Source organism: Calonectris borealis, chromosome 3, assembly GCF_964195595.1.
Source record: "Calonectris borealis chromosome 3, bCalBor7.hap1.2, whole genome shotgun sequence".
NCBI lineage: Eukaryota > Metazoa > Chordata > Aves > Procellariiformes > Procellariidae > Calonectris > Calonectris borealis.
Genome location: NC_134314.1, coordinates 1,712,679 through 1,735,869, shown reverse-complemented (window position 1 = coordinate 1,735,869; position 23,191 = coordinate 1,712,679). Strand labels below are relative to the sequence as shown.

General features: G+C 58.7%; 2 protein-coding genes across 2 annotated transcripts; both read right to left on the bottom strand.

Annotated features, from left to right (window-relative positions):
- Positions 1–1,823: 1,823 nt before the first annotated feature.
- Positions 1,824–6,744, bottom strand: TRIM35 (tripartite motif containing 35). The gene is made up of 7 exons (XM_075144780.1): positions 6,643–6,744; positions 5,440–5,887; positions 4,294–4,389; positions 3,645–3,875; positions 3,448–3,470; positions 2,865–2,986; positions 1,824–2,548 (listed from the first exon to the last, which is right to left on the bottom strand). Exons 1-7 carry the CDS (start codon positions 6,723–6,725, stop codon positions 1,983–1,985), a joined length of 1,569 nt encoding a protein of 522 aa, XP_075000881.1. The 5' UTR covers positions 6,726–6,744; the 3' UTR covers positions 1,824–1,982.
- A 1,378-nt stretch (positions 6,745–8,122) lies between these two features.
- DRC1 (dynein regulatory complex subunit 1) lies at positions 8,123–22,157 on the bottom strand. The gene is made up of 17 exons (XM_075147977.1): positions 22,018–22,157; positions 20,523–20,613; positions 19,857–19,969; positions 18,004–18,187; positions 17,207–17,344; positions 16,394–16,480; positions 15,532–15,654; positions 12,128–12,267; positions 11,665–11,799; positions 11,310–11,539; positions 10,743–10,912; positions 10,099–10,188; positions 9,591–9,677; positions 9,061–9,251; positions 8,543–8,686; positions 8,328–8,430; positions 8,123–8,197 (listed from the first exon to the last, which is right to left on the bottom strand). Exons 1-17 carry the CDS (start codon positions 22,155–22,157, stop codon positions 8,123–8,125), a joined length of 2,241 nt encoding a protein of 746 aa, XP_075004078.1.
- Between the last annotated feature and the right edge of the window lie 1,034 nt (positions 22,158–23,191).

Below are 23,191 nucleotides of genomic sequence, written 5' to 3'. Positions count from 1 at the left end.
CGCCCACCCGTGGACCAGCGGTACCCACCCACCCCTTGCGGGGGAGCAGCACCGGGATGGATGGGGATCGGGGTCCTGGGCACCCCACGGGCCGGAGCGGGGCCCAGCGCTCCCCGTCCTCGGCATGAGCAGCCAAAAATGATGCTAAAGTAATAACAATAATCGTTAAAATCCTTCTAATTGCTGCAAGGAGGAAGGTTTGAGCTCGGAAAAGGTCCTGCAAGCAACCGGCGGGATCTCAGGCATCGGGGGAGGATGCGATGGCTGCACAGGAGGGTCCCACGCAAAACCCACCTGCCCCGTACCGGAGCTTTCCCCAAATTTGTCCTCCAGTGTCGGATGTGCGAGCAAATGCTCAGTCCCGGGGAGACATCGCCCACGGCTGCAGGCTGGGTGCTCTCTCCCGGGCCAGCTCCGGAGGAGAGGTCTAATGTCGGTGGGAGGAACAGCTTCCCTGCCTTGGTTTCCACTTAAAAGCATTTCTCTGCCTCTGTGGGAATGAAATTAAGCTCAGGGGAAGACACAGGTACCCTTTATTGCATTAAAAAATGCAGAGTTTTAGGGAGCCAACCAGTTCATTAATTCACGTTGTTTCCTGCAAACCAATTTTTCACCAAATGATTCGGAAAAAAGTCAAAACATCTCAGTTTCGCCATCCGAAGCGATGCCTCATTTCACCCTTTATTGCCATTTTTATGCCAGGCACCTGCTCTGGCACTGGCAGCCGCGGGAGGGAAATGCTCCCTTCGGACCTGACAAAGAGAAACGCCTCATCCTGCTCCAGCCCCGGCAACTCAGAGAGCTTCCCCGGCTTTTTATTGTTCCCAAATAACGCCTTGTTTCTGCCTAAATTGGCCGTGGGATGCCCGAATTTCCAGGCACTGCCAGCTCTTTGGGGGGTGATGGGCAACGTCAGGACACAGCACAGGGAGGGAGATGGGATGCTCACCCCGATTTTCCTCCTTTCCCCGTATCCAGGGATGCTCGGTTGGAAATAGATAACGTCAGCCGACGTAAGGAAGGCGGAGGACCCCCGGGGTCGCCCCCGCACCGCACGCCTCCAACATCTCTCTTTTGTTTTTCCGCCACCAGCTCTTGTTCCTAAGGAGCATCCTATGCAAATAGTGAGAAACCATGGAAACCGCCCGTTAATATCAGCATAATATCCTGGCCGGCCGGGCTGTGCCAGGCAGCGAGGGCAGCGTAGGCAACACGGCCCCCCGGGGACCCTCCCTTTCCCCAGGGCATCACCTTTAAACCCCAAGTGCTCACCAGGGTGGAGGAAAAAGCCTTTTTGGCAGGATTAATATCAGGCCAGACCCAGCATGGGGTTGCAGAAGGTGGTTTTTTTCTCCCCCCCATCCCACCTCTGAGCCTCCTCCACAAAACCAACCGCACGTCATCACCTGACTCCCAGAGCTGGGGATTTACAGAAAAGCCCCTCAGAAGGGTAAAGTCATAGGGAGAAGGGTCAGAGGAGATGGGTTTTTATTCTCAAGGATGTCCCCATTAATGGTTTTCCTTGTAGAGGGGGAACACGTGCTTCTGCCTGCCTCCAGCCAAGCCGTGTGGGATTTTCCCACCCCCGAGGTGCCGGGGCAAGGGCCACCGTCCCCTGCCTCACCCACAACAGCGAGACTTGGAGCCCTGCAAGCTGCAGCACTTGACCAAGCTTGGAAAGCCCCCAGATGGTTTAATTTACTATTTACAGCCCCCTGGCAGGGAAATGCCTCCTTCCCGAGGCCTCCCCAGCTTTGACCCGTGATGGAGAGGGGCAGGAAAAGATCTGGGGCGATTTGGGCACAGAGAGGTGCAGAGCCATACCAGAAGAGCAGTGTTTATTAATGATAAAAAAGAGAAGCAGTACATACACAAATTATTTTTTCCCCCCCGTTTTTTTTTTTTTTGTTAAGGAAAACTGAAAAAGCATCTGGAGAACCCCAAATGCAGGCAGAGGCGATGGTGGCAGGAGGTGGTGGCCACTAGACGGGCACATCCTCGTGGATGCGGACCCGGAGGGGACAGATGCGGAGAGCCTCGGGCAGCGCGCCCATCGGCGTGCCCCCCACGTAGAAATAGGGGAAGACGGTGCCGCCGAACTTCTCGTGGAAGGTGTAGATGTGGGTCTTGCGGTCGGCGTCGTAGAAGGAGAGCTCCCCTTCGTCGCAGTCCAGCTCCACCCGGATCCGTCTCAGGTCGCCCAGCACCGTCTCCGAACGCGCCGTGTTGGATGCTCGGCACGTCTCGCCGTCCTTCCCGGGCAGGCGGTAGATATACCAGAAACCGGAGCGAGCATCGTGGTGGAAGGTCCAGTGGGTGCCACCGCGTGGCCGGGCCACCCCCACCCGCCAGTTCGTGATGCCGCCCAGGTTCACCTCCCAGGTGTGGAAGCCGGTGGAGAAGCCGTGGGAGCCCAGGATGCAGGGGGCCGAGGTGAAGCGCTCGGGGTTCTCCACCAGCAGCTTGTAGCCCCCGTTGGTGACACTGGCGAGGTCCTCCGACACCGAGAGCCAGGCCGCCGCGGAGTTGGGGTCGAAGCTGAAGGGGACTGTGGTGGGGACATGCATGTTAGGAGCCCGGCTTGCTGCAGGGATGAGCTTACGGGGGGACCACAGCCCTGCAGGTATCCATCCATCCATCCATCCTTTCCTAATCCAGCTCACCATGGAGAAATGCACCCTCCAGGCTTTCCCTTTTGGGGTGCAAGTGCCCCAGAGCACCCTTTATGCTCTCCAGCTCCCTTCCCCAGTCCCATCAGCCGCAGGCATGGCTGCTCCACGCTCCTCTTCTCTCCAGCACCCACCACCCTGGGGCTGCCTCACGCAAAGGCTGCTTTAGCCTTTGGGGGGGACCCAGCACCTCACCTACGGTGATGATGTCCAGCATCTTCTTCCACACGTTGTACTGCAGTGAGCCCAGGTACTTGGCGATGTCGAGGAGCATCCCTGAGGGCACGGCCTCCGGCTCCTCGGCCGTGCAGGCGATCCTGGGGCAGAGGATGGAGATGGGTCAGGGATGGAGGAAGGGACCGGACTGGGTCTCCTGGCACCCTGTGTTTTGGCAGGGGCTTCCCCACCAGCACCCCACATCTCCCAAACGTTGCTCTCACCCCAGGAGGGTCCCAGCACCAAATCCCCCCAACATCAGGGTTTCAATGCTTCCCCCAAGACCTGCAATGTTGCTTTGTGTCTGCATGCACGGCCCCCCACCCTGCCTGGAGGCACCCAGGGGTGCTACCTGGCCTTGGGGACCCCCAGCACCTTCTTTTGCCGGAGCACCCAGACCCGGAGGGGACACGTGGGTATGGGAGCTTGCCTGGGGCAGAGACCTGACTCTGCAGCCAGGCAGGAGACCCCGTTCAGCCCCAGGGAGGGGGAGCGGGGGCTCAGCCACCCCCCGAGCACCCTGTGTCACCGGGTAGGGGACGTGGCGGGGACTGGGACTTACCTGCGCTTGCGGTTCTTGTGGGTCTGAAAGAGAAGGAAACACCAGGCATCAGACCCCCACTTGTAAGGGGTCACGGGGGCTTGCAAACACCCAAAGGATCACCCAGCACTCTGCTTGCACCCTGACAGAGGCAGGAGGGTGCCACAGCGAGGGTGACACCCCGCAGGGCACAGGGCAGCATCCCGGCAGGGCTTTACCATGAGGAAGGTGTAGTCGTCCTCCTTGAGGTCCGCCTGGAGCTGGCGGGCTTCGTTGAGCAGGGCCCGGCTCTCCTCTGCCAGCTGCTTCATCTTGCCCTCGATGAGGCCGTGCTTGCACCGCGTCTCCTCCTGCAGCTGGGCCAGCAGCGCCTTCTCCTCGCCCCGCAGGAACTCGTGCAGCTTCTCAAACTCCCTCCTGATCTGCTCCTCCAGCCGCACCGCTTCCACCTGCCCCGTGTGGGGACGTCACCATCTCCCCTCGGAGCCCCCAACTCCCCCGGGCTCCCCCCCAGCCTCCCCCTAAATGCTGCTCTGGAGCCCTCCGACCAGCGCCAGTGCTCAGGGACTCGCTGAGCTCCCACTGGGACCACGCTGCCCTCCCAAAATCGATGTCCCTGCTGCCACGGCAGGCACAGCCCCATCAACCCGGTCCCCAATTCCGCATCCGAGTCCTTCCTCCCCCCAGCATCACTCCTCACTCAGCGATGGAGCAGCCCAGGATGGGTGCAGCGCTCCACCCCAGAGCCGGCTGCATTCCTGCCCAGGGCGTGTACATGCACATACATGTGTTTGCACATGTGTGCATGCCTGTGCACACGTGTGTCAGATCAGGCCCATTGCCTCCCTGCCAGGAGGGACCACGCACCTGGTTGTGTTTGGAGATGGACTCATAGGAGCGATGCACGGCCCCGAAATCCTTCGCCTTATCCCGCAGGGAGGTCTCCATGTTCTTCAGCTTGGCCTGCGGGGAGGAGACGCCTTCAGGACCCTCGCCAGCCTACGCCCAGGGTTTCCAATGCGGAAAGACAAGAGCCCCAAAACCCAGTAGGACGAGGTTAAGCAGGATCCTTGCTCAATCCACCCTTTCCCCTCCTGCGGCCGAGGTCTGCCGGCGCTGCACGGGGTCAGCTCCGCGCGGGGCCGTGCAAACACGGCGCCCCAAAGCAGCGAGGCAGAGGAGCTTTGCTCCGTGGCGAATCCTCCTTCCTGTTTTTAAGCCCTTTTACTGATGCACCGTCAAGTCCCTGCCTGTCCCGGTGCCGCAGGCAGCCACTGCCCCGCTCCCAGGGAGGCTCGGTGCCACCGGCAGCCCGCCAAGCCTTGCAAAACAGCAGCCCGATGGCCGCCCCGCGACATTTGAAATCTGGCTCATCCCCGCAGGCTGAGTCAGGACGGCAGTGGCTGCTTTTCCGGCTGGGAAACACGGCAGGTCCTGGCATGATGCCCGGCTGCTGGTCAGAGCCCATCTCCTGCCCCTCCTCCTCCTCCCCGTGCAGCCACAGCCCATCCAAGGGGCTCAGGGCTGTCTCCGCAACCCTCCCCGGCTGGGGGAATTGTGCAACCCCCATCCCAAACACGCTCCCAACGCCGAGGCGCTGCTGCAATAACCAGCTGCTGCACTAACCAGCATGGCCGGATCCAGCCCAGCCCGGCGGAGGATGAATGAGCCAAGGAAACGCGGGGACCAGGCCAAACCCCTTGGAGCATCACCCCGCTCCCCTGTACCGCAGGGCATGCGGCCGTGCCCGGGGGATGGGGTGGCACTGGGTAATTATTAGGCAGGGAGAGCGTCGGGCAGCGATGCGGCAGGGGCACTCCCGCGGGGACCCACCCTCGCAGCGTGGCTGCTTCATCTTTCCTCCCGGCGTGCCGGCGGGTACAGCCACGCCGTGCACGAGCCAAAGCCATGCGCTGGCAAGTTTGTACCAGGGCGTGCACGGGCTGCACCCCTCCCGATGCAGGGGTGTCTCTCCGTGCCATCGATCCCCCCCTTTCCTGGAGCATCCCTCACCCTGAAATCCGCCGCCGCCTCCTGCACCGGTCGCATCTTGTGCCCTTCGTGCTGCTTGGAGCTCTGGCAGATGAAGCACGCCAACTCCTTGTCCTCCAGGCAGAAGAGTTTGGCTTCCTCGTGATGCAGAGGGCAGAGGGCGGCCGCCCGGCCCCGCCGCTGCCCTTCCTCCTTGAGGATCATCTCCACCAGGTTGTTGAGCGTGTGGTTGACGCGAAGGTCATCGAAGGAGGAGGCCTCCTTGCAGACGGGGCACACGTGGTGCCGGTGCTCCCAGGAACGGCTCACGCAGCCCTTGCAGAAGTTGTGGCCGCAGCAAAGCGTCACGGCTTCCCGGAAAGGCTCGTAGCAGATGGGACACAGCAGTTCCTCCTTGAAGGTGGCCGTGGAGGACGAGGCCAAGGCCACCGAGCTGCTGGTTGAGGGGCTGGCTCCCTTCTCCATGGCGCTGGGGAGAGAGGGGATGGAGGGATGGAGGGAGGCCGGAGCGGGGCTTTCTGAGAGCCCCAGTTGGAAAAACAGCCCCGGTCCTGATGCAATCGGTTTCCTGCCTGTGACTCACCCCGCAACTCCCTCCCCGGGCAGGCACCCGCCTGACTGACACGGCCCCGGGCCACTGGCAGCCGCCAAGGGCGGGCAGGCTCCGGCCGCCGCGCCGGCATGCGGGGGGTGCGTGGAGAAGGGGACCGGGGCCGGCCGGAGCCTGCGCGGGGCTTGTCCCGGTCCCGTACCCGGGGCAGCCCCCGTGCCCGGACCGCGGTGCTTTCCCCTGGGGTCCAGACCTGGACCCTCACCCCTGGTGCTCTCCCCCGGTGCCCGGACCCTCACCCCCGGGGCTGCTCCGGTGCCCGGACCCCCACGGCCGGGGCAGCCCCGGTGCCCGGACCCGGACTCCCACCCCAGGGTCTGCTCCGGTGCCCGGACCCCCGGCCCCGGGGCAGCCCCGGTGCCCGGACCCGGACTCCCACCCCAGGGTCTGCTCCGGTGCCCGGACCCCCGGCCCCGGGGCTGCTCCGGTGCCCACTGCCCCAACCTCGGTGCTGCTCCGGTGCCCTGACCGGGACTCCCACCTCCAGGGCGGCTCCGGTTCCCTGACCCCAACCCACGGGGCAGTCCCAGTGACCGGACGCCGGCGCTCCCCGGTGCCCGTGCATGGGGGGTGCCCAGGACCGTGCACCGGGGTCCCGAGGCGGGGGGTCCTACCTTGCCGAGGGCGAGTGGCAGCGCTTGCAGCGGCCCCTCCGCCGCGACGGGCGGTGGGGAGCCCGGGTGGGCGCCTGCAGCATCCCGTGGCCGGGGCCCGTCCGGTGCAGGCGGCGGCGAGGGCGCCCGGAGGGGCGGAGCGGGGCGGGGCGGGCGGGGGCCGGGCTGCAGCCGCCGGGGAGGGCCCTCGCCCGGGCACGGCCCCACGACCCCACCGCACCCGCTCCCGGCCCGGCCCCCCGGATTTCAGCCCTCCTGCTGCTGCTGCGGGGCATCTTCACCGGTTCATGAAACCCACCCGTGCGTGTCCCGTGTGGGGTGCGGGGATTTAGGACTCTCCTGCCGTGGGGCTAGGACTGCTGACACCCACTTGCTCGCCTCCCTCTGCGATTACAGGAGCTGGAGGCTGCTTGGTCCCGGGTTCTCAGGACATCCCCTGACTCCAGGAGCTGCCGCCTCGGCGGTCCCGGGAGCCCGGCAGAGCGAGCCGAGATGTGCTGGGCAGTGTCTGCCATGCTCTTGTCCCAGTGCCCATCCCTGCCTTCCCTGCCCCAAAACCCTTTCCCTGCCTCCCATCCCCTCGGTCTTGGCCTTCTTGTTCACGTTTGTGCCCTCTGGATCCCGCTGTACCCCAGGGGTACAGCGAACAAGCCGTCCCACTGGATCACCAGCCCTCGAAGCTGGCCAGATCCCCTGATGGGGACCAGGAGAAAAGTGAAAACTATTCAAGGGCACAGATACCCAGTGAGCAAAAAAATAATGGTGTTATTCTGCTCTGTATGAGAAACTGCTCATGCCGTGTTAGCGTTAGGCAGGGGAGTCAAGGCTAAAGATAAAGCTGGCCAGGAAGCCTGTACTGGGAATGAGATATAACTGGTATGAACCAGAGGGGTGGAAGGGAGTCACGGATGCAACACGGCCCTCCCGGAGATAACTCTGCCGGTAGCACCGCTTTGGGCTGATATCGCCCTGGAAAGGCAGGATATAGGTACAGATGTAGCAGCACTGGGATTGATGAGGGAAAAGTAATTGGGCATGGGTGTTGTTTGGGAGGAGTCAGGGGGGAGAAAAGGTGTTGGGGCAGCAAAAAGAGAAGGGGGGAATAAGATGTAAAATCAGTTAAAGAAAGGTGGGCGTTCCTGAAGCCAGGACGCCCCGGGTCGGTGGGGATGCTGACCAGCGGGAGGTGAAGGCTCCTGCCTGGATTGGGCTCCACGGAGGGAGGGGAGGACACAGACCACACGGCTTTGCGGCATGAGCGGGGAAATGCTTTCGCACAGTGCCCTGAGTCCCCTGGATCGGGGGGATGGCTGGCTGCGGCTCCCCAGCATCTCCAGAGGCGAGAGGGGTGCTCCTCGGAGGCCACACGCACGCTCACGGCCCAGGTTTGGGAAGGGTTTATTAGCCCCTGCCAGGAAGCCCTGGCTCCAGAGACAGCTTCGGCTTGGGGCAGAGAAACCTGTGCCCTGGCCCTGAGCACTCACTGCGCTTCCCCGGGGCGGGACAGGTTCAGATCCATCCACTGCGTGGGAGGGGAGAGCAGCTTGCTGTTCACCTGCGGGGAGAAGCACCCTGAGGCCGACAGCGATGGGCTCCAGGCAGCGGCCCCCGTTTCTGGGACCTCTGCCTCACCCCACACGTGGTGGGGTGTCCCCAGGCTGCAGGGAGGAGGATGCCGCACTCACCCCGGAGCTGACGTACTCCTCCAGCAGCAGGCACAGCTCCGAGTTCTGCTGCTGCAGGACGGCTGCTTCGGCGAGCAGGCTGGCCCTGCGCGTGAGGACCTCGCTGGGCAAGGAGGGCAGAGGGTTGACGTGGCCAGTCGGTGCCAGCCCCGCTGCGGTCCCCCCAGCCATGCCACCAGCCTGCCCTGTTCCCAACAGCGCTGCCAGGCACTCACTAATATTCCTCCAGTGCCACCGCCAGCGCATCCCACAGCTTCAATGTCGGCTCGGGGATAACGTGTGCCAGGGCTTCCCAGTACTCCCCATCCTTGGAGCTGTCCCGTACCTGTAGCACCTCCTTTGCTGATCCATCCTTCTCCCTGGGGGACGGAGAACAAAGCCCTGGGGCTCAGCTCTTCACGGGTGAGGAACAGCGAGCGCCATCGCCATCGTCACACGCATGAGCAGCTGGCACCTGCCTGCCCCATGGCTTTGCTTCCCTCCCTGGGCTGCTGGTCATCTCACGCCTGGTTGTCCCCAGCCATCCCTCACTCAGGCTCTGTCTGTACCCCCTTGCCCTGCTGGGACCCTCCCCAGCCCTTTGTAATCTTGCAGGGCGGGCAGGGGAAGCTCTTGCTCCAGCCAGGGCAATCCAGGCACTCCTAGCCCTGCCTGCACACCCCCACAGCCCTCCCTGTTACCCCAGTCTGGCTCCCTCCCAGCCACAACAGCCCCACTCTGCCCCTAGTTCTACCTCAGCTTGTGAAAATCCCGCACAAACGCTTTCAGGATCTTTAGGACATCATCAGCGTGGATGTACACAGATGGAAGGGAGCCCAGCAAGCTCCGAGGGGATTTGAGCTCGTCCCTCTGGGCACTGGATCCACCGTCCTCTCTGTCCTCTGCCAGATTCGTGACATCTTCTCCACCTGGGCTGCCCTGGCTCTGGAGGGAAGGCCAGCAAGCTGGGCACGGTGCCTTCCACCACCTCCTCCCCCCCAAGAGCCACCTTCCCCCTGGGAGCTGCCCACAGCCTTGTCCCTTAGCAAATTTAGGGAGCTCAGCCAAAAATTCATGTGCAAGGGTCCCTGTTCAGTCACTGCAGAAGAAGATCTCAGCTCTGGCACATTCACCTCCCTTGTCCGGTCACAGGAAAACATTTCAGGGTCAACACGCTGGTCCCCCTCTCTGCCTTCCCTGAGTGTTCAGGAGATGTTCTGCTCCCCCTTTCCTGGACCCCTGGCTCTGCTGGGCTCTCCCCACTGCTGTCCCTGGTGGTCCCACCTGGCTGACAGCCACCTCCTGGCCTTTGTACTTCAGGAAAAAATCCACCAGCTGGTACAGGTCATCCTCACTGTCGATCTCGAGGGCCTGGGGAGCAGAGGAACCAGGTTAGCGTCCCTCAGAGACATCGGGGGGGGGCGGCGAAACGAAGAGCATTTCCCAGGAGCAGAGGGTGCCCCTCTGGCAATGCCACGCAAGGCAGGAGCGGGTGGTAAGAAGTGGTTAGTGTGGGGCAACCAGGGGTTTCTGTGGATGGGAGAGTCTGAGAACAGGCTGGAGGGGCCCTGGAGATGGTGTTTAATTCATCAGCAGGACGGCCTTGAGCTGAGAAGCATCTGGCCACGGTGCTTCACAGCCTTTCCCCTTGCTGCCCCAGAGTCCCCCCAGCAGCCCAGCCGGACCTCCCTGGGGTGGCTCGGTCCTACGCCACGCGGACACGGGGCAGAGAGCTTTCCCTGGTGACCGCCAGCCTTTCCTGCAGCCCCTGACGGGCCAAGCCACAACTCACCGCAAAGATGGAGTCGAGCTTCATGAGGGTGCGCTCGTGCCTCCCCAGCGCGTGCAGGGGCCTCAGCAGCTTGCTCTCAATGAGGAAACCCTTTGGAGACACGGAGAGAAGAGGGTGCAGAGAAATAGCGAGCGTCTCCGTCCCTGCCCAGAAGCCAGCCCATGCCATGCTATGGCCGTGCCATCCTGCGACGGCAGGCTGAGCGGGGAGGGTGGGCAGCGGCTGGGCAGCGTGAGGCTGGCAGGGCCAGGAGGCTCTGGAATAGCCACCTAGAAGATAGACTTATTGATGCCAAAAGGACCTCACGATCTGAAGCTCTTGCTGACTATCCCCAGAGATGGGGAACAGCCTGGAGCTTCAGATGCAGCAGGTTTGCCTGTGCCTATTCTGGCCTGGGGAGCTGTGGATTTGGGCAACGGGGCTGCATCTTTTATTAGCATCATATATGTGCCACAGAGTGGAAAGACCTGGAGATCCCCTCGCGGCCCCTGGGGCAGCTCTCTGACAACAGGCTGCTTGGCACAGCAAGGCAGCGCCATGCAGAAACCTTCACCCCAAGATGTGAAGCTTGGAAGAGATCCACTACAAGCTGGAGCAACCAGGGGACAGCACGCTGATCAAGCATGTGGTACATCGTCACGCACCGACTCGTCGCTCACGAGCTCCAAGATCTTCTTAACAGTTGTCTTGGAGATATTTCGCAGAGGTGTGACTCTATCCTCAACCTTTGCTGTGTTTTCTTTTCCTCCTTCTCCACTACCCAATTCTTCCTTCTTCTCTCTCCCTTCCTCCTCCTGTCCCCCAGAGCTGCTCTCTGAAACATGGAGAAAGAAGGGTGAGCAAAAACCTTTGTGCTTTGGCTGTGCTCCTCAGGCTGTGCTCCCCAGTCTCATCACTGCAGGAGTCACCAGGGAAATCACAATCGTTCCCTGCGACCTGGAAAGCACCCCAAAGATCTCAGGACATGAGCTGGCTCTTGGTCAGCTTGTCTGGAACTGGGAGCACTGGGCAAAGTACAGTGCAAAGATCCCCAAGCTGGCCTGGCATGAGCCAGCTCAGGGCTAGGGACAGCCCCTGCCTGGGCTTGCAATGTCACCCCTGTAAGATCCCACCTTGCAATGGCAAGGACAGGAGTGACAGAAGGGGCTGTCACGGAGGAAGGTGAGGGTTTCCCAGTGCCACAAGGGTGACAAGGTTACTGTGCATCCCACCTGTCAGGACCTCCACAGCCAGCTTGGTTGCCATCCTCTTCGCCTTGTAATGCCTGAGGGGGCCGACATTGTTCAGGAACCAGTAACGAGGCTCTTCCCAAGGCAGCCCCAGTTGCTGGGTGTGAATGATGCGATCTGCATCGAGGGCTTTCCGCATCAGCCCTTTGGCTTCCTCCTCGTTCATAAGCCAGACCTCCGTGAACTTCTCAGCGTCGCTGACAGCAAAGTGCCTGTGCAGAAGGGACATGGCCCATGGAAGGAGGCTCCGTGCCCCGGAATGACGAGTCAGCCCCCTCCACACCTTACTTAGGTGCTCCAAAGCCTCGTCATGGGTGGATGCCCGCGCACACCCCACCTCATCCTCCTCTGCACCTCCTTGCACTGCCCCGTGATGCGCTCGCAGTAGGCTGCCAGGCTCTGGTTCTCCTCTCTGAACTGCTTCTCTTGTTTGGCCAGTTTTGTTCTCAGGTTATTGAGCAAGCTGTGAAGCCTGGGGAGGAACAGCAAAGCTGGGCACCCCCGAAGAGGCACCTTCGGGCGTACCCAGCTTATATGGAGGCTTTGGGACTTGGGGCTGCTTATCTATTAGTGACTACTCAGTGCCACTGATCCTGCTGCAGCGGGCACAGGTTGGCCATGGCCAGCCTATTCAAAGTGCTCTGGGGATGGCCCTGCCCTGGGCTAACCCCTGCCCCTGCCCAGGGATGGGTTGGGACAGAGCTCGTTGGCCTGTGGTAGGTGATGGGCTCCACAAAAAATGGTACATGGGAGGTGATGGCAGGTAAGGCAGAGCCCATCTTCCAGGGATGGATTTTTACCGGTTGAGCTTCCGCTTCTGCTGGGACCTGATGATGGTGTTCTCCTCGTCCTGCTTCTTAAGCACCTGAAGGTTGTACTCCAGCTTCTCCTGGTTCAGCTGATAGGCGGCTTTCATCTGCTGGAGCTGCCTCTCCAGGTTCTGGCATTTCAAAAAACACGAAAACAAGCCATGCCATGAGCAAAGGCCACACTGAAGCCTGGATCCTACTGATCCTGCATCTCCAAAGCCCATCTTCCCATGCACATTTCCCCAGCTAACCCCTGGCCACATGGCATCACTCATGGGTGAGTGCTGGAGATGCTGGCTGTCCCTAAGTACATGCTACGGGGCCATGTCTGGGGAAGGGAGAACGGCCTGAAGTTGTACCCAACTTTCACTCAGTGGGACACTAATGCGGGCCTCTCTCCTCAACCTAGCTGCCGATTTTCACGTCAGTTTTAGGAATTGCATGTCTTTGAATTAACCAAGAGTCTCAGAAGTTACTTGGCGAGCTGGAGAAAGGGACACACAGGAGGAGTGACCGCACAAACTCCAGGTCTTGAAGAAACCAGAACAAAACAAATAACAAACATTCGTGACGGCAGCGTCTCGCTGCATAGCCTGGGGGACAGGAGAGAGGCAGTGAGTTCTCCCCTTTGCTCCACAGCTGCAATAGAGGAGTCATCTGCAATGCAGACATCTCTCTCAGCCCCTCGTTTGCTCGACAGCTGATGGAAAGGAAGAGCCGCTTCCCGGGCTGATTGCCCCAGTCTCCTGGGGTTGCTGCTCTGGGCTGGAAGCATCACACCCTACTGATGATCGCTGCTCTCTGCCAGCCCTACAGCTCGTTTGGAAGCGAGCTCAGGAGGACACAGTGGCATGGAAACTCCAGGCGCAGGCAGCGTGACTGCATGGACGGGTGAAAGGCAGTGTCTGGCATGGTTTAATTCATTAGTATATAAGGGTCTTCCATGTGCAAGAGGAGGCAGAAATCTGATACTGAAAAATCTCATAATACAGCGCTTTACCGGGGAGGCCTATAAAGACTTCTTCCATGGTAGGAGGTGATTAGAATTAAGCTGCTGCATGGCCCCAGATTACAGCATCAGCTACAGGCTCGGTTGTGCACAGCAATCTGCACAGCAGAGAGATGCAGCGGGGTCTCCGTCAGGGGCTCAGGCTTGCTCTCGGCCCAGGGGGATCTCTGTGGGCCGGTAAAGAGTCTCGAGCTGTAGGCTGGAAGCAGGGAAGACACTGGTACCCGGGTTAGCTGGCTCAGAGCTCTCCTGGGCAGCCCTACGTACAACAGGGAGTGTACAAACAACCTGGGAAGACATCCAGAAGCAGTCCCACCTGGCTAGGATTAAAGCTTGACTGAAGAAAAGATGGAGGTAAATCCCAGCCTGGCCAAGGGACCTTCTCCTTACAGCAGATGGAGGAAAGCCATGGCCCAAATTCCATATTTAAAATGCTCATTCCCATCTAGTGAAACTGGGAAGTACTCAATAACCCCCAAACCATAGACTTCATCTTTAGGTCTTGGCTAAGCTCCTGTTTCAGAGATACCTCGGAACAAGGGTATCACAGGTTAATCAGGAAAACAGGGGTTTCCAACTTCTCTTTTCTTATTCTCCCTGAACTGGAACGGTGAAGTCTGTGCTATAAAGAGTTACACACCTGCAGTGCTAAAGGGAGCCGGGGGGACATCTGCTTCATCCCTCTGCCCCACAGAGGAACAACTTCACCAAATCAGCCCCAGCAGAAGTTGATTTAAGCTGTTCCTAAAACCCTGTGTCAAAGAGCAGCAAACCGAGGGCACAGTCACTCTAGCTAACCATCAAGCAAGTCCTTGCCGTTTCTAGGCTTTCCTAGCTTAAAATTTCAACCCTAAATCTGAATGCCAATTTAAATCTTCCCCATCAAAACTCAACCCTATAATTATTTTCTTGCATGTACAGTGGACACAGAGAAGAAGTCATTCTCCTCCTCCATCATACAGAATTGTGCATATTTGTAGACTTATCACCTCCCTACAGAAATCTCTTCCCCGGTCTAGGCAGTCCCAGCCTTTCAATCTTTTCTCAGGGGTCATTTGTCTACTTGGTCTCTTCTAGATTCTCTCCCCTCTTCCCAAGCGTGTTGCCAAACCTGGACAAGGACACGTAGGTATAAAGTAGAGAGGAATAATTACCTCCCCTGCCTTGTATATAAACCCTCCCACAGTTACAGCTAAAGGCAGCAGGTGCATTTTTACAACAGCCCCACATCGCCGTCTGTGAACCTTGATCTCCAGCATGCTGCTGCCTCCCTCCTCAAATGGCTCGGAGCCCTCTGCGAACGTTACACATTCTGTGTCACCTTCCAGGTTATCAATATGAAGGCGAAGAAACCGCAAAGTCAGGACTGCCCTCCCTGGACATGCCCTTTCAGGCTGACAGGGACCTTGCAGCAGTAATATTTCACCTGAAGTTGCGCAAAACCTTCTAGACATCAGCCCTAGCCCGTATTTCCCTGGGTTTCCTAGGAGGACATCCCACGGGACAAACAATGAGCCTTTCTAAAGTCCAAATGCAATGTGCCCCATATCTACTGTGCAGCCCTGGGAAGCAACACGCAACAACTAGCAGGGAAGGTGTCAGCGGCCGCAGGGGTCTCTGCTGAGCAGAGGAGGCTGAATGATGCTGGGCAAAGCCGGGGCTGCCATCCAGGGGACCAGCAGGATTGCAGAGAGTCACAGATGCACTGCTCTGTTGGCACCGCTGTCACAGGGAATGCAGTGGATGAGAAGGTATCTGTATCTCGGGGAAGCCACGGCTGCGAGAATTGGATCTGCAGTGAGAGCCCCTGGCCTTGTTCAGCCAGCAGTGTGCCAGGGCTGTGCTCTTCCACTGCATGTCCTCCTACCTGAGTAAGGGCAAACTCATGATAGTTCTCACACCAAGTGGACTTGATGGGCATTAGAGAAATCATGGGTCTATGGCTAGATGTCAGAGGAAAAAGCTCACACCTCCTAGGACAGGGACTCTTACAAAGGAAGAAATTAGGTCGATCTGAAACGATCTGGTGTCAGGATACTCATATTATTTGATCCTCCTACCAGTCATGATGCCAGAAGTAGCAAACCCTTCGACCTTCCCAGGTGCTTCATACGTCCTAGAGCTACAATTCATGAGCTACAGACCTCTGAGAGCCAAGGGCAGATGGACACTGTGGTGTAGGACCCATGGAGAGGAGAGAACAATAGCTCCATCACCCTGTTGACATGGGGCTGGACCGTGCACACGGAAGAGCTGAGATGACCAGATACCAGCTGCAGCTTTCATACCGTCTAGCTACCCCACAGAGACAGCTACACACAGAAAAGCCCAGGGAGATCTGCTCCACTGCCTCCCCACATAGCACACATGCCAGCCTTTTCTGTACCTGCACATCGTTCTCCAGCTGGATCTTCATGCTGTTATACTCCTCCTCATCCTCCACCCGCAGCTGATTCAGCTGTTTCTCAAACTCTTCCACCTTCCTCATACGGGCATGCAGGTATTCCAGCTATGGGCAAAAGGAGAACGTCATCCATCAGTGGCGACAATTTCCTCCCGCGATCACAGCTCCTTTGGCTAGCCCAAAGCAAGGTCATGCACGGATAATTCCCCTGCAGAGCAGGATGAAAAACTGCTCCTTTGCTCCCCACGCTCCTGAGGAACCTTCATGCACGCTTGTCTTTCAAGGCAGCCCAGTGCTGGAGAGCAGCACTGGTCCTGGCAGCCTTTGGCCCCTCACTACAAGAAGGACATTGAGGTGCTGGAGCGTGTCCAGAGGAGGGCAACGAAGCTGGTGAAGGGCCTGGAGCACAAGTCTGATGGGGAGCGGCTGGGGGAACTGGGGGTGTTTAGCCTGGAGAAGAGGAGGCTGAGGGGAGACCTCATCGCGCTCTACAACTACCTGAAAGGAGGTTGTAGCGAGGTGGGGGTCGATCTCTTCTACCAAGTAACAGCGATAGGATGAGAGGAAATGGCCTCAAGTTGGGCCAGGGGAGGTTTAGATTGGATATTAGGAAAAATTTCTTCACTGAAAGGATTGTCAAGCACTGGAACAGGCTGCCCAGGGAAGTGGTGGAGTCACCATCCCTGGAGGTATTTAAAAGAGGGGTAGATGTGGTGCTTAGGGACATGGTTTAGTGGTGGACTTGGCAGTGCTGGGTTAACGGTTGGACTCGATGATCTTAAGGACCTTTTCCAACCTAAATGATTCTGTGATTCCGTGATTCTAAATTTCACATGGATCTTACCTCCTGTGCATTGTGGGCTTGGATGGCTTCCTCCCACTTCTTCCTGTTGTTGTCCAGCAGCTCTCGCCGTTCAAGCTCAAAAGCTTTCTGTGAAGGAAAACAGAGCCCTTCACCATCACGTTGGCACCTCTCATTACCAAGTCCTGGCCAGCAGCCTCCAGGAGAGGACTGGCTGCAGACTGGTGCCACTGCCCAATGAACACACACTGGCCTGATCTCTCCTTTCCACGCCAGGACCCCACTGGCAGAGATCTCACACTGCAACCCCGCGGGGACTGCTGCTATCGGCCACCCAGAGCTGGGAGGGACGCTCTTGGCGGTGGGTAGCTCTGTGAGTTCACTGGAAATCATTGCTTGATGATTAGCAGTGGAGCTTGGTCAGACAGCTACCTGATTTCACCTAACAAGACATTAAATGGAGAGAGATGCCCTCACTCGGTTTGATCCGTGAGGTGGAACTTTGTGCTCTGCAGAAGGTAAGGCTAAAGATCCACGATGGTCCTTTCTGGCTTTTAGAGAGCTGAATAATCAACCATCAAGCAGCAACAGCTTCCACATGCCACCCAGTTGCTCTGCCCTAAAGCAAAGTCACTCACAGCATGGTATAAACCAGCCCCTCAGCACTCAGCACCATTCAATGCTCTTGCTTGGCCAGATTTCAGCCTCATTCACCAAGACATCAGCCCTGCTGCTCTGGACAGTGGTCAAGCCAGCCAGTGCAATGAGCCTGAGGCCTTTTCGCCATAGATATGGAGAAGCAAGTGGCTGCAGGTTTTCTCATTGGACTCTTCCTCCACTATATGAACTGGCTACCTCAATCTGTAGGAGTTTGTGATGGTAAGTTTTCAGCATGATCCTGATCTGTTCCTCCATTCTCTCCAAAAGCAGGTAGATATCATCCGACTGCTTCTTAATGGCCTGCACGTATTGCTCGTCTTTGTTTTTCAGCTCCTGGAGGAGGAGAGCAGATGCTGAAATCAGAGAGAAGTATTTGACCAGAATCCTCAGGGGTTAACTGAGAGGGTAAGACCCAGATGCTGCTTTTTCTGAAGGAGAAGAGGTGATGAGAGCAAAGAGCCAGAAAGTCAAGAGGTAGTTAGGAGGGAAGATGGGAGGATGCCAAAGGGAGGATGGGAGGATGGGAGGATGCCAAAAGGTCCAGGTGAGATGGAGTGGGAGGTGACATGCCTGCAGACACACCATTCCTTCTCTGGGGGCCAGGGAACCTGCTGTGGGGAAGGCTTTCTTCCCTCTACAAAAACACTCCCCCTCTCTGCTCATTTGCCTTTTTTTTTTACAGTGCAATCTGGGACCTGCCAGTTTGTCTTACTGCTACCAGTGTCCTGTGTGTCTGTCCTTGTACGCTGAACACTGCCAGGGCACCCGATCTCATCGTCCACGTTGGGACGCTGGCACTGCAGCTCCTGGCACAGTTTTGACCCAGACTAACTGACACTACACGGATCTCTGCAATGTACTGGTGAATTGAAGATCCACAGAGAGGGATGACTGAAAAGCCAGACAGGGATGACCGTTGCTTTAGAACAGCATCCTCCAGAGCTTGAACCCCTCCGTCCTTCCCGGTTGTCCCTGCCTGGTCCCCACGCTACCTGCTGCAGGTCACCGATGAGCTTGTTCTTCTCCTCCAGGAGCAGCTCGCACTGCTGCTGCTGTTGGTTCAGCAGCTGCCACAGCTCCTGCGGGATCGTCATCTCCTTGGCCAAGGCCCACTTGGAGGTGATCTCCTCAAACTTGTACGTGCTAGACTTGGCTTCATTCTCCAGCTTCTCCACCCTGCAGGCAGTAAGGAGCACATGGCAAACGGGGAGCTGGGGCAGGGCAGCAAGTGCTTCAGACGTGGTTCAGTGGCCCACGCTGCAGGAGCACTTTCCTGCATAACCCAGATTGAATTCAAAGTGGTATCAACGGAGCAGCAGCTTTCTTGCAAGTGCTTGTTAGAACATTACACAAGGGCAGAGCTGGCATCCTGCAGGCCCTTCTCTTCAGACAGGAATTTCCCCAGCTCTGCCCTTGCTCAGTGCTCTAACAGCCTCTTACCTGGAGGGAAAAAGACTAAAAAGCCCAGCTTAAGCAGCAGTCACCTTTGCAAGGAACACCAGTCCTTCTGCCAAGCGAGCTGTCTCTGGGCAAGAGGTGATGGGCAAGCAGTGCCAAACAGCCTCCTGGCTACGTCTAGACTTGGGAGTCAGACTGTCCAGAGACCGTACTCCAGCTAAAGCCAAATGGCACTGAACAGCCCACGTCCCTATTACAAAACTCTTTCCTCTTCCAAGAGGCACCATCCAATGTGCTCTGAGGATGGCCCTTGGCTCAGGCTGAACAGCGGCCACCACCTTTGCCACCCCCAAACCTGCTCTAAGGACAGTTCCTCGACACAGCACCTGGTTCCTCAATGAAATTCCCACTGGGAAACCATCTGAGCAAGGGACACGGGTCTTGCTACAGTCAGCCTCCCATAAAATGTTCCTACAGTGCCCTCCAAAGGCAGTAGGAGCAAGGACTCAGTGTTTCCTAGCTGATCTCCAAGTCTTGGGGACAGGGCTGAAAGAGCCAGTCCTTTGGAGATTGCCCAGCTCCTCTGGTGAAGCAGGACAGCTTTGCCCAGGAAGGCACACAGAGAGGATCAGAGAACAACCGAGGCTGGAAGGGCTTCGGGAAATCACTGGCTCCCAGTCACAGCAGGATTAACTTCAATGTCAGAGCAGGTTGTGCAGGGCCTTGGCCAGGCATGTGCTGAGTATCTCCAAGGAGGAAGATCTCTACAACACCAGGGGCCCCTGACTCAGCATCTGACCACTCTCACGGCAAAGACCTTAATAACCAATTTCTCAAATTAGCACAGCCTCACATTCTTCCCACTCCTCACACAGAGCCTACTGTGGCTGTCCCAGCGCGTTCCCATGGTATGGCTAATAACTACCCCTATCTCCATGACAGGAGGGCAACCTCTGGAAACAGGCCATTTACTGAGCCACCTCTTAGCACAGGGTGGCACGTTTTCTACCAAGGTGTCACCTCCAGGCTCAGGAGAATTGCTTGGCAAGCCAGAAACAAGGGCAGCTGTGCCTGTGCTTCTCAAGCAAGGAGACCACAAGTATATGTGGTACAGACTCCTGGTGAAAAGCTGAGAACCAGCTGCGTTTCTCACACTCTGGAGCTCAAGATGTGATGGGTCTGGAGGAGATTGGTAACCAGACAGTCCGCAGTACTCCAGTGCCTGGGGAAGCCACCAGCCTTGACCTGCTCTGTAAAGAGCCAGATCTGCCGCAGGTGAGACCTGGAGGCTCTTTGTGTGCCTAAATTTTGCTTTTGAACATAAATTCAGTGTTGCCCTAACTGCTAAGTGTTCCTGGATGACCAGGGTTAGGATGTCCTCCAAAAGCTGCACCAACATCTGCACTGCTCCTTCCCAGCAGCGCAGATCCCTCGCACAGCCTCTTACCTCTGCAGCTTCAGCTCTGCCTCCTCTGCCCTCCTCTGCGTTTCCCTCAAGTCAGCAGCCACCTGGATATTTGTCACCATCTGCGTGCCATCAAAGAGCAGCTTGGCCAGCCTCTGTGAAGTAGACGGTATGCATCTCACACCTGGAGACCTGAGCTCTGGAGGAAGGGATCCTGGAGCAACTCTCGCTATGCCTGTCCAGGGTCTGGCTCCTATCCCCATGCAGAGGTGGGGACCCATAAGCCCCGTCTTCCCATGCTATGGCGGGGTTTGATGAACACCGCAAGGACTGCAATGCACCCATGGGTCCTCCCTCTCCTGGAAAGCCCTGCAGGCCATCAGCACCAAGAGGAAAGTGCTCAGAGCACCCTCTTGTTTTGGTTCCCCTGCGTGTGCGGATGAGGCTAGGGGTTTGGGTTGGGGTTTGAATGCATGGCGTCAGTCCCAGATCCTTCCAATCCATGGGCTGTTTGTCACAGGGAAATCATATCCCCAGGATCCAGCCCAAGAATCACCCCCCACCCAGTCCTGAGGAGTTTCTGTCCCTGCTTCTTCTCACATAAATGCTGCTGTGTGACACTAAGCACCGCACAAAGCTAAAAGGAGGGTAAAGCCAAATGTCTAGAGGTCAGGGACCTGCGAGGACCTTCCTGTCCTGCTGCCGCACCTGCCTGCTCTCCTCAATCTGTTTATGGGTCCTTCTCTGCTCTTCCTCCTCCTCAGCCACCTTCGGCTCTGCATCTTCTCCAAGGGCCTCCCTGGGGAGAAAAGGGGAAAAGACAGGACATTTTGCACCACACCATCTTCCTAATGCTCGGAGATGGCCTTGGATCTGGGATCCTAGCCCAGGCTGCATGGTTCAGCACAGCACGCTTCACTTTCTCTTCCCCTCGGCAGGTTTAGTCCCAGGAGAAAAGAGGCAGGAAAGGGTGGGACAGCCTCCCCGAGGGAAAACAGGGTCCAGGCTTCCCTTTCTGGAGCTGGGAGTGCAGCCCAAGGCTGGTTACTCCTGCAGCACAGGGCTGGGGGGCTCAGCCCCTGTTTGCTTCCCTGGGGGAGGAGGGCAGGGGGCAGAGGGTGTCTGGGGGCAGCCCTTAGGTGGCTGTAGGGGACCCTTGCTCGGCCGTGAAGACAACCAGCTTCTATCTGGAGCCATTTCAGGGTTGGCACGGATCCCATGCTAATTCCTTGGGATCAGTCTAACCTAAAGGGAAGGCTTTGGGATCAAGAAGGAGAAAACAAGCTTGTCTGGGTGAGAGTGGATGTTACTGACCTAGGTACGGTTTGGTCCCATGGTTTGGTAACAGCATCCACAGGCACCTTGTTGCAGTTTACTCTCGGTTTGGAGAGGAGATGGTGGTTACTGCCATGGTTTTCCCCAGGCTGGGGGAAGACGGGACCCTGACCCAGTTCCAGCTCAGGAGAGGGTGGCAGGGTACTGCCACTTCGTGGTCTGATCCCACCCAGCCTGGAGGGGCCTCTAAGGCTTGGGAGAGGACCCCAGTTCAGTCCTGCCTTGGGGAAAGGTGTGCCCCATTGCTGGCGAGTCCCAGTTTTGGCAACAACATTGGCTTGATCCAGGAGGCCACTGGCCTGGTGCTGATTTTGTCCAGAGGGGCAGAGGGTCCATGGCAGGGTAATATCTTGGGGAAGGGGGGTATCGCTGCCCCCGCGCTAGACTGGGGACAGGACAGGGATGTCCTTGACTTTGGGCTGAGCTGGGATTGGGAGGGTGGTCCCTGGGTCTCCCCAGTTTGGGGAGAGGTCCTGGGTCCCATGAAGGCTGGCAAGGCCACGTCGGGGCCCTGCCCCCTGCCAGTGCCTGGGAGGGGTCCTGGCCCAACGCCAGCGTGGGGCAGGGGATGTTCTGAGTCGTGGGGACAGTCTCTGAGCCTGTGCTGGTGCTGGGTGGGGGGTCAGGACTGGGTGCCACTTTTGGGTGAGGGATCTGGAACTGGGACCGGTTTGGGGGTGGGGGCATCAACCCCGGCGCCAGTCTGGGGAGGAGGAGATCATCTGTGACCACAGATGGGGTTTGGGGAGAAGGTGCAGGACTTGGTGCCGGTTTGGGGCAGGGAGGGGCCTGGACCCGGCTCAGGGGGAGCCGGCTGGGGGTGCAGGCCGCCGCAACCGGGGCAGGGGGGACGAGCCCCGTTTCTCACCGGCGCTTGGCATCCAGGCGGGCGGCGATGCGGCGGCGACGGGAGGCGATGCGCTCCTCGGGGCCGGGGCCGGGGTCGCTGAGGGCCGGGGCCGGAGCCCGCCAGCCCGCCGCCGCCCCCGCGCCCGCTCCCCGGCTCATGAAGCCCCGTCTCGCCTGCAGAGGCAGCTAACGCGCATGCGCGCCACGGCACGGCGCGTCCCGGCGTCGCCTAGCAACGCCAACACAGCGCATGCGCCTCGCAGCCCCGCCCGCGGCTCAGCGACTCCGCCTCGCCCAGCACCGGCACGACTGCGCCTGCGCGCTGCGCCTTCCCGCTCCTGGGCGGTGCGCGAGCGTGCTGCAGGCAGCGGCCGTTGCTGCGCATGCGCCGGGGGCGGCCGCGGGCTTGCCCCTGAGGGGAGGGAGCGAAAAAGGGGGGTCAAGGGCGAATGATCGGTGCTGAAAAATGGGCACGGGGGCACTGTGAGAGAGTGCGGGGGTCCTGTGTGCTCCGCGCTGCACTGCTGGTCCTGGCTGGGCCTCCTCTTTTGCATTATAGAATCATAGAATCATAGAATCATGAAGGTTGGAAAAGACCTCTAAGATCATCGTGTCCAACCGTCAACCCAACCCCCCATGCCACTAAACCATGTCCCTAAGCGCCTCATCTGCACGTCTTTTAAATACTTCCAGGCATGGTGACTCCACCACTTCCCTGGGCAGCCTGTTCCAAGGCCTGACCACTCTTTCTGTAAAGAAATTTCTCCTAATGTCCAGTCTAAACCTCCCCTGGCGCAACTTGAGGCCATTTCCTCTCGTCCTCCTCTGTGGAGGTCTCCTCTGTGGGTCCCGTTCGTGGCTTTAGTCCCAGAGAAGTGGGGCTGGAAGATGGCGCCGGTCCCGAGGCTGGGTGTCCCTCACCTGTTAGAGGTGGGGGGCTGGCAGAGGTGCCCAGCTGGCTACTGCAGGGCACCCAGGCTGGGGGTCTCAGAGCCTTTTGCCCACTGGGGCCACGGCAGGTGCCTTCCCAGAGAGCTCGGCCCTGGCCCCAGGGGAGGGGGAGGGAGAGCTGGGGCTGCATCCGAAAAGCTCTTTGGAGGGACATTGAGAAGCAAGGATGAAGCAGGGACCTGGGCTGGAGCAGCTGGGGACACGCCAGCCCCCCCAGGGTGGGGACGAGGCACAGAGCGGCC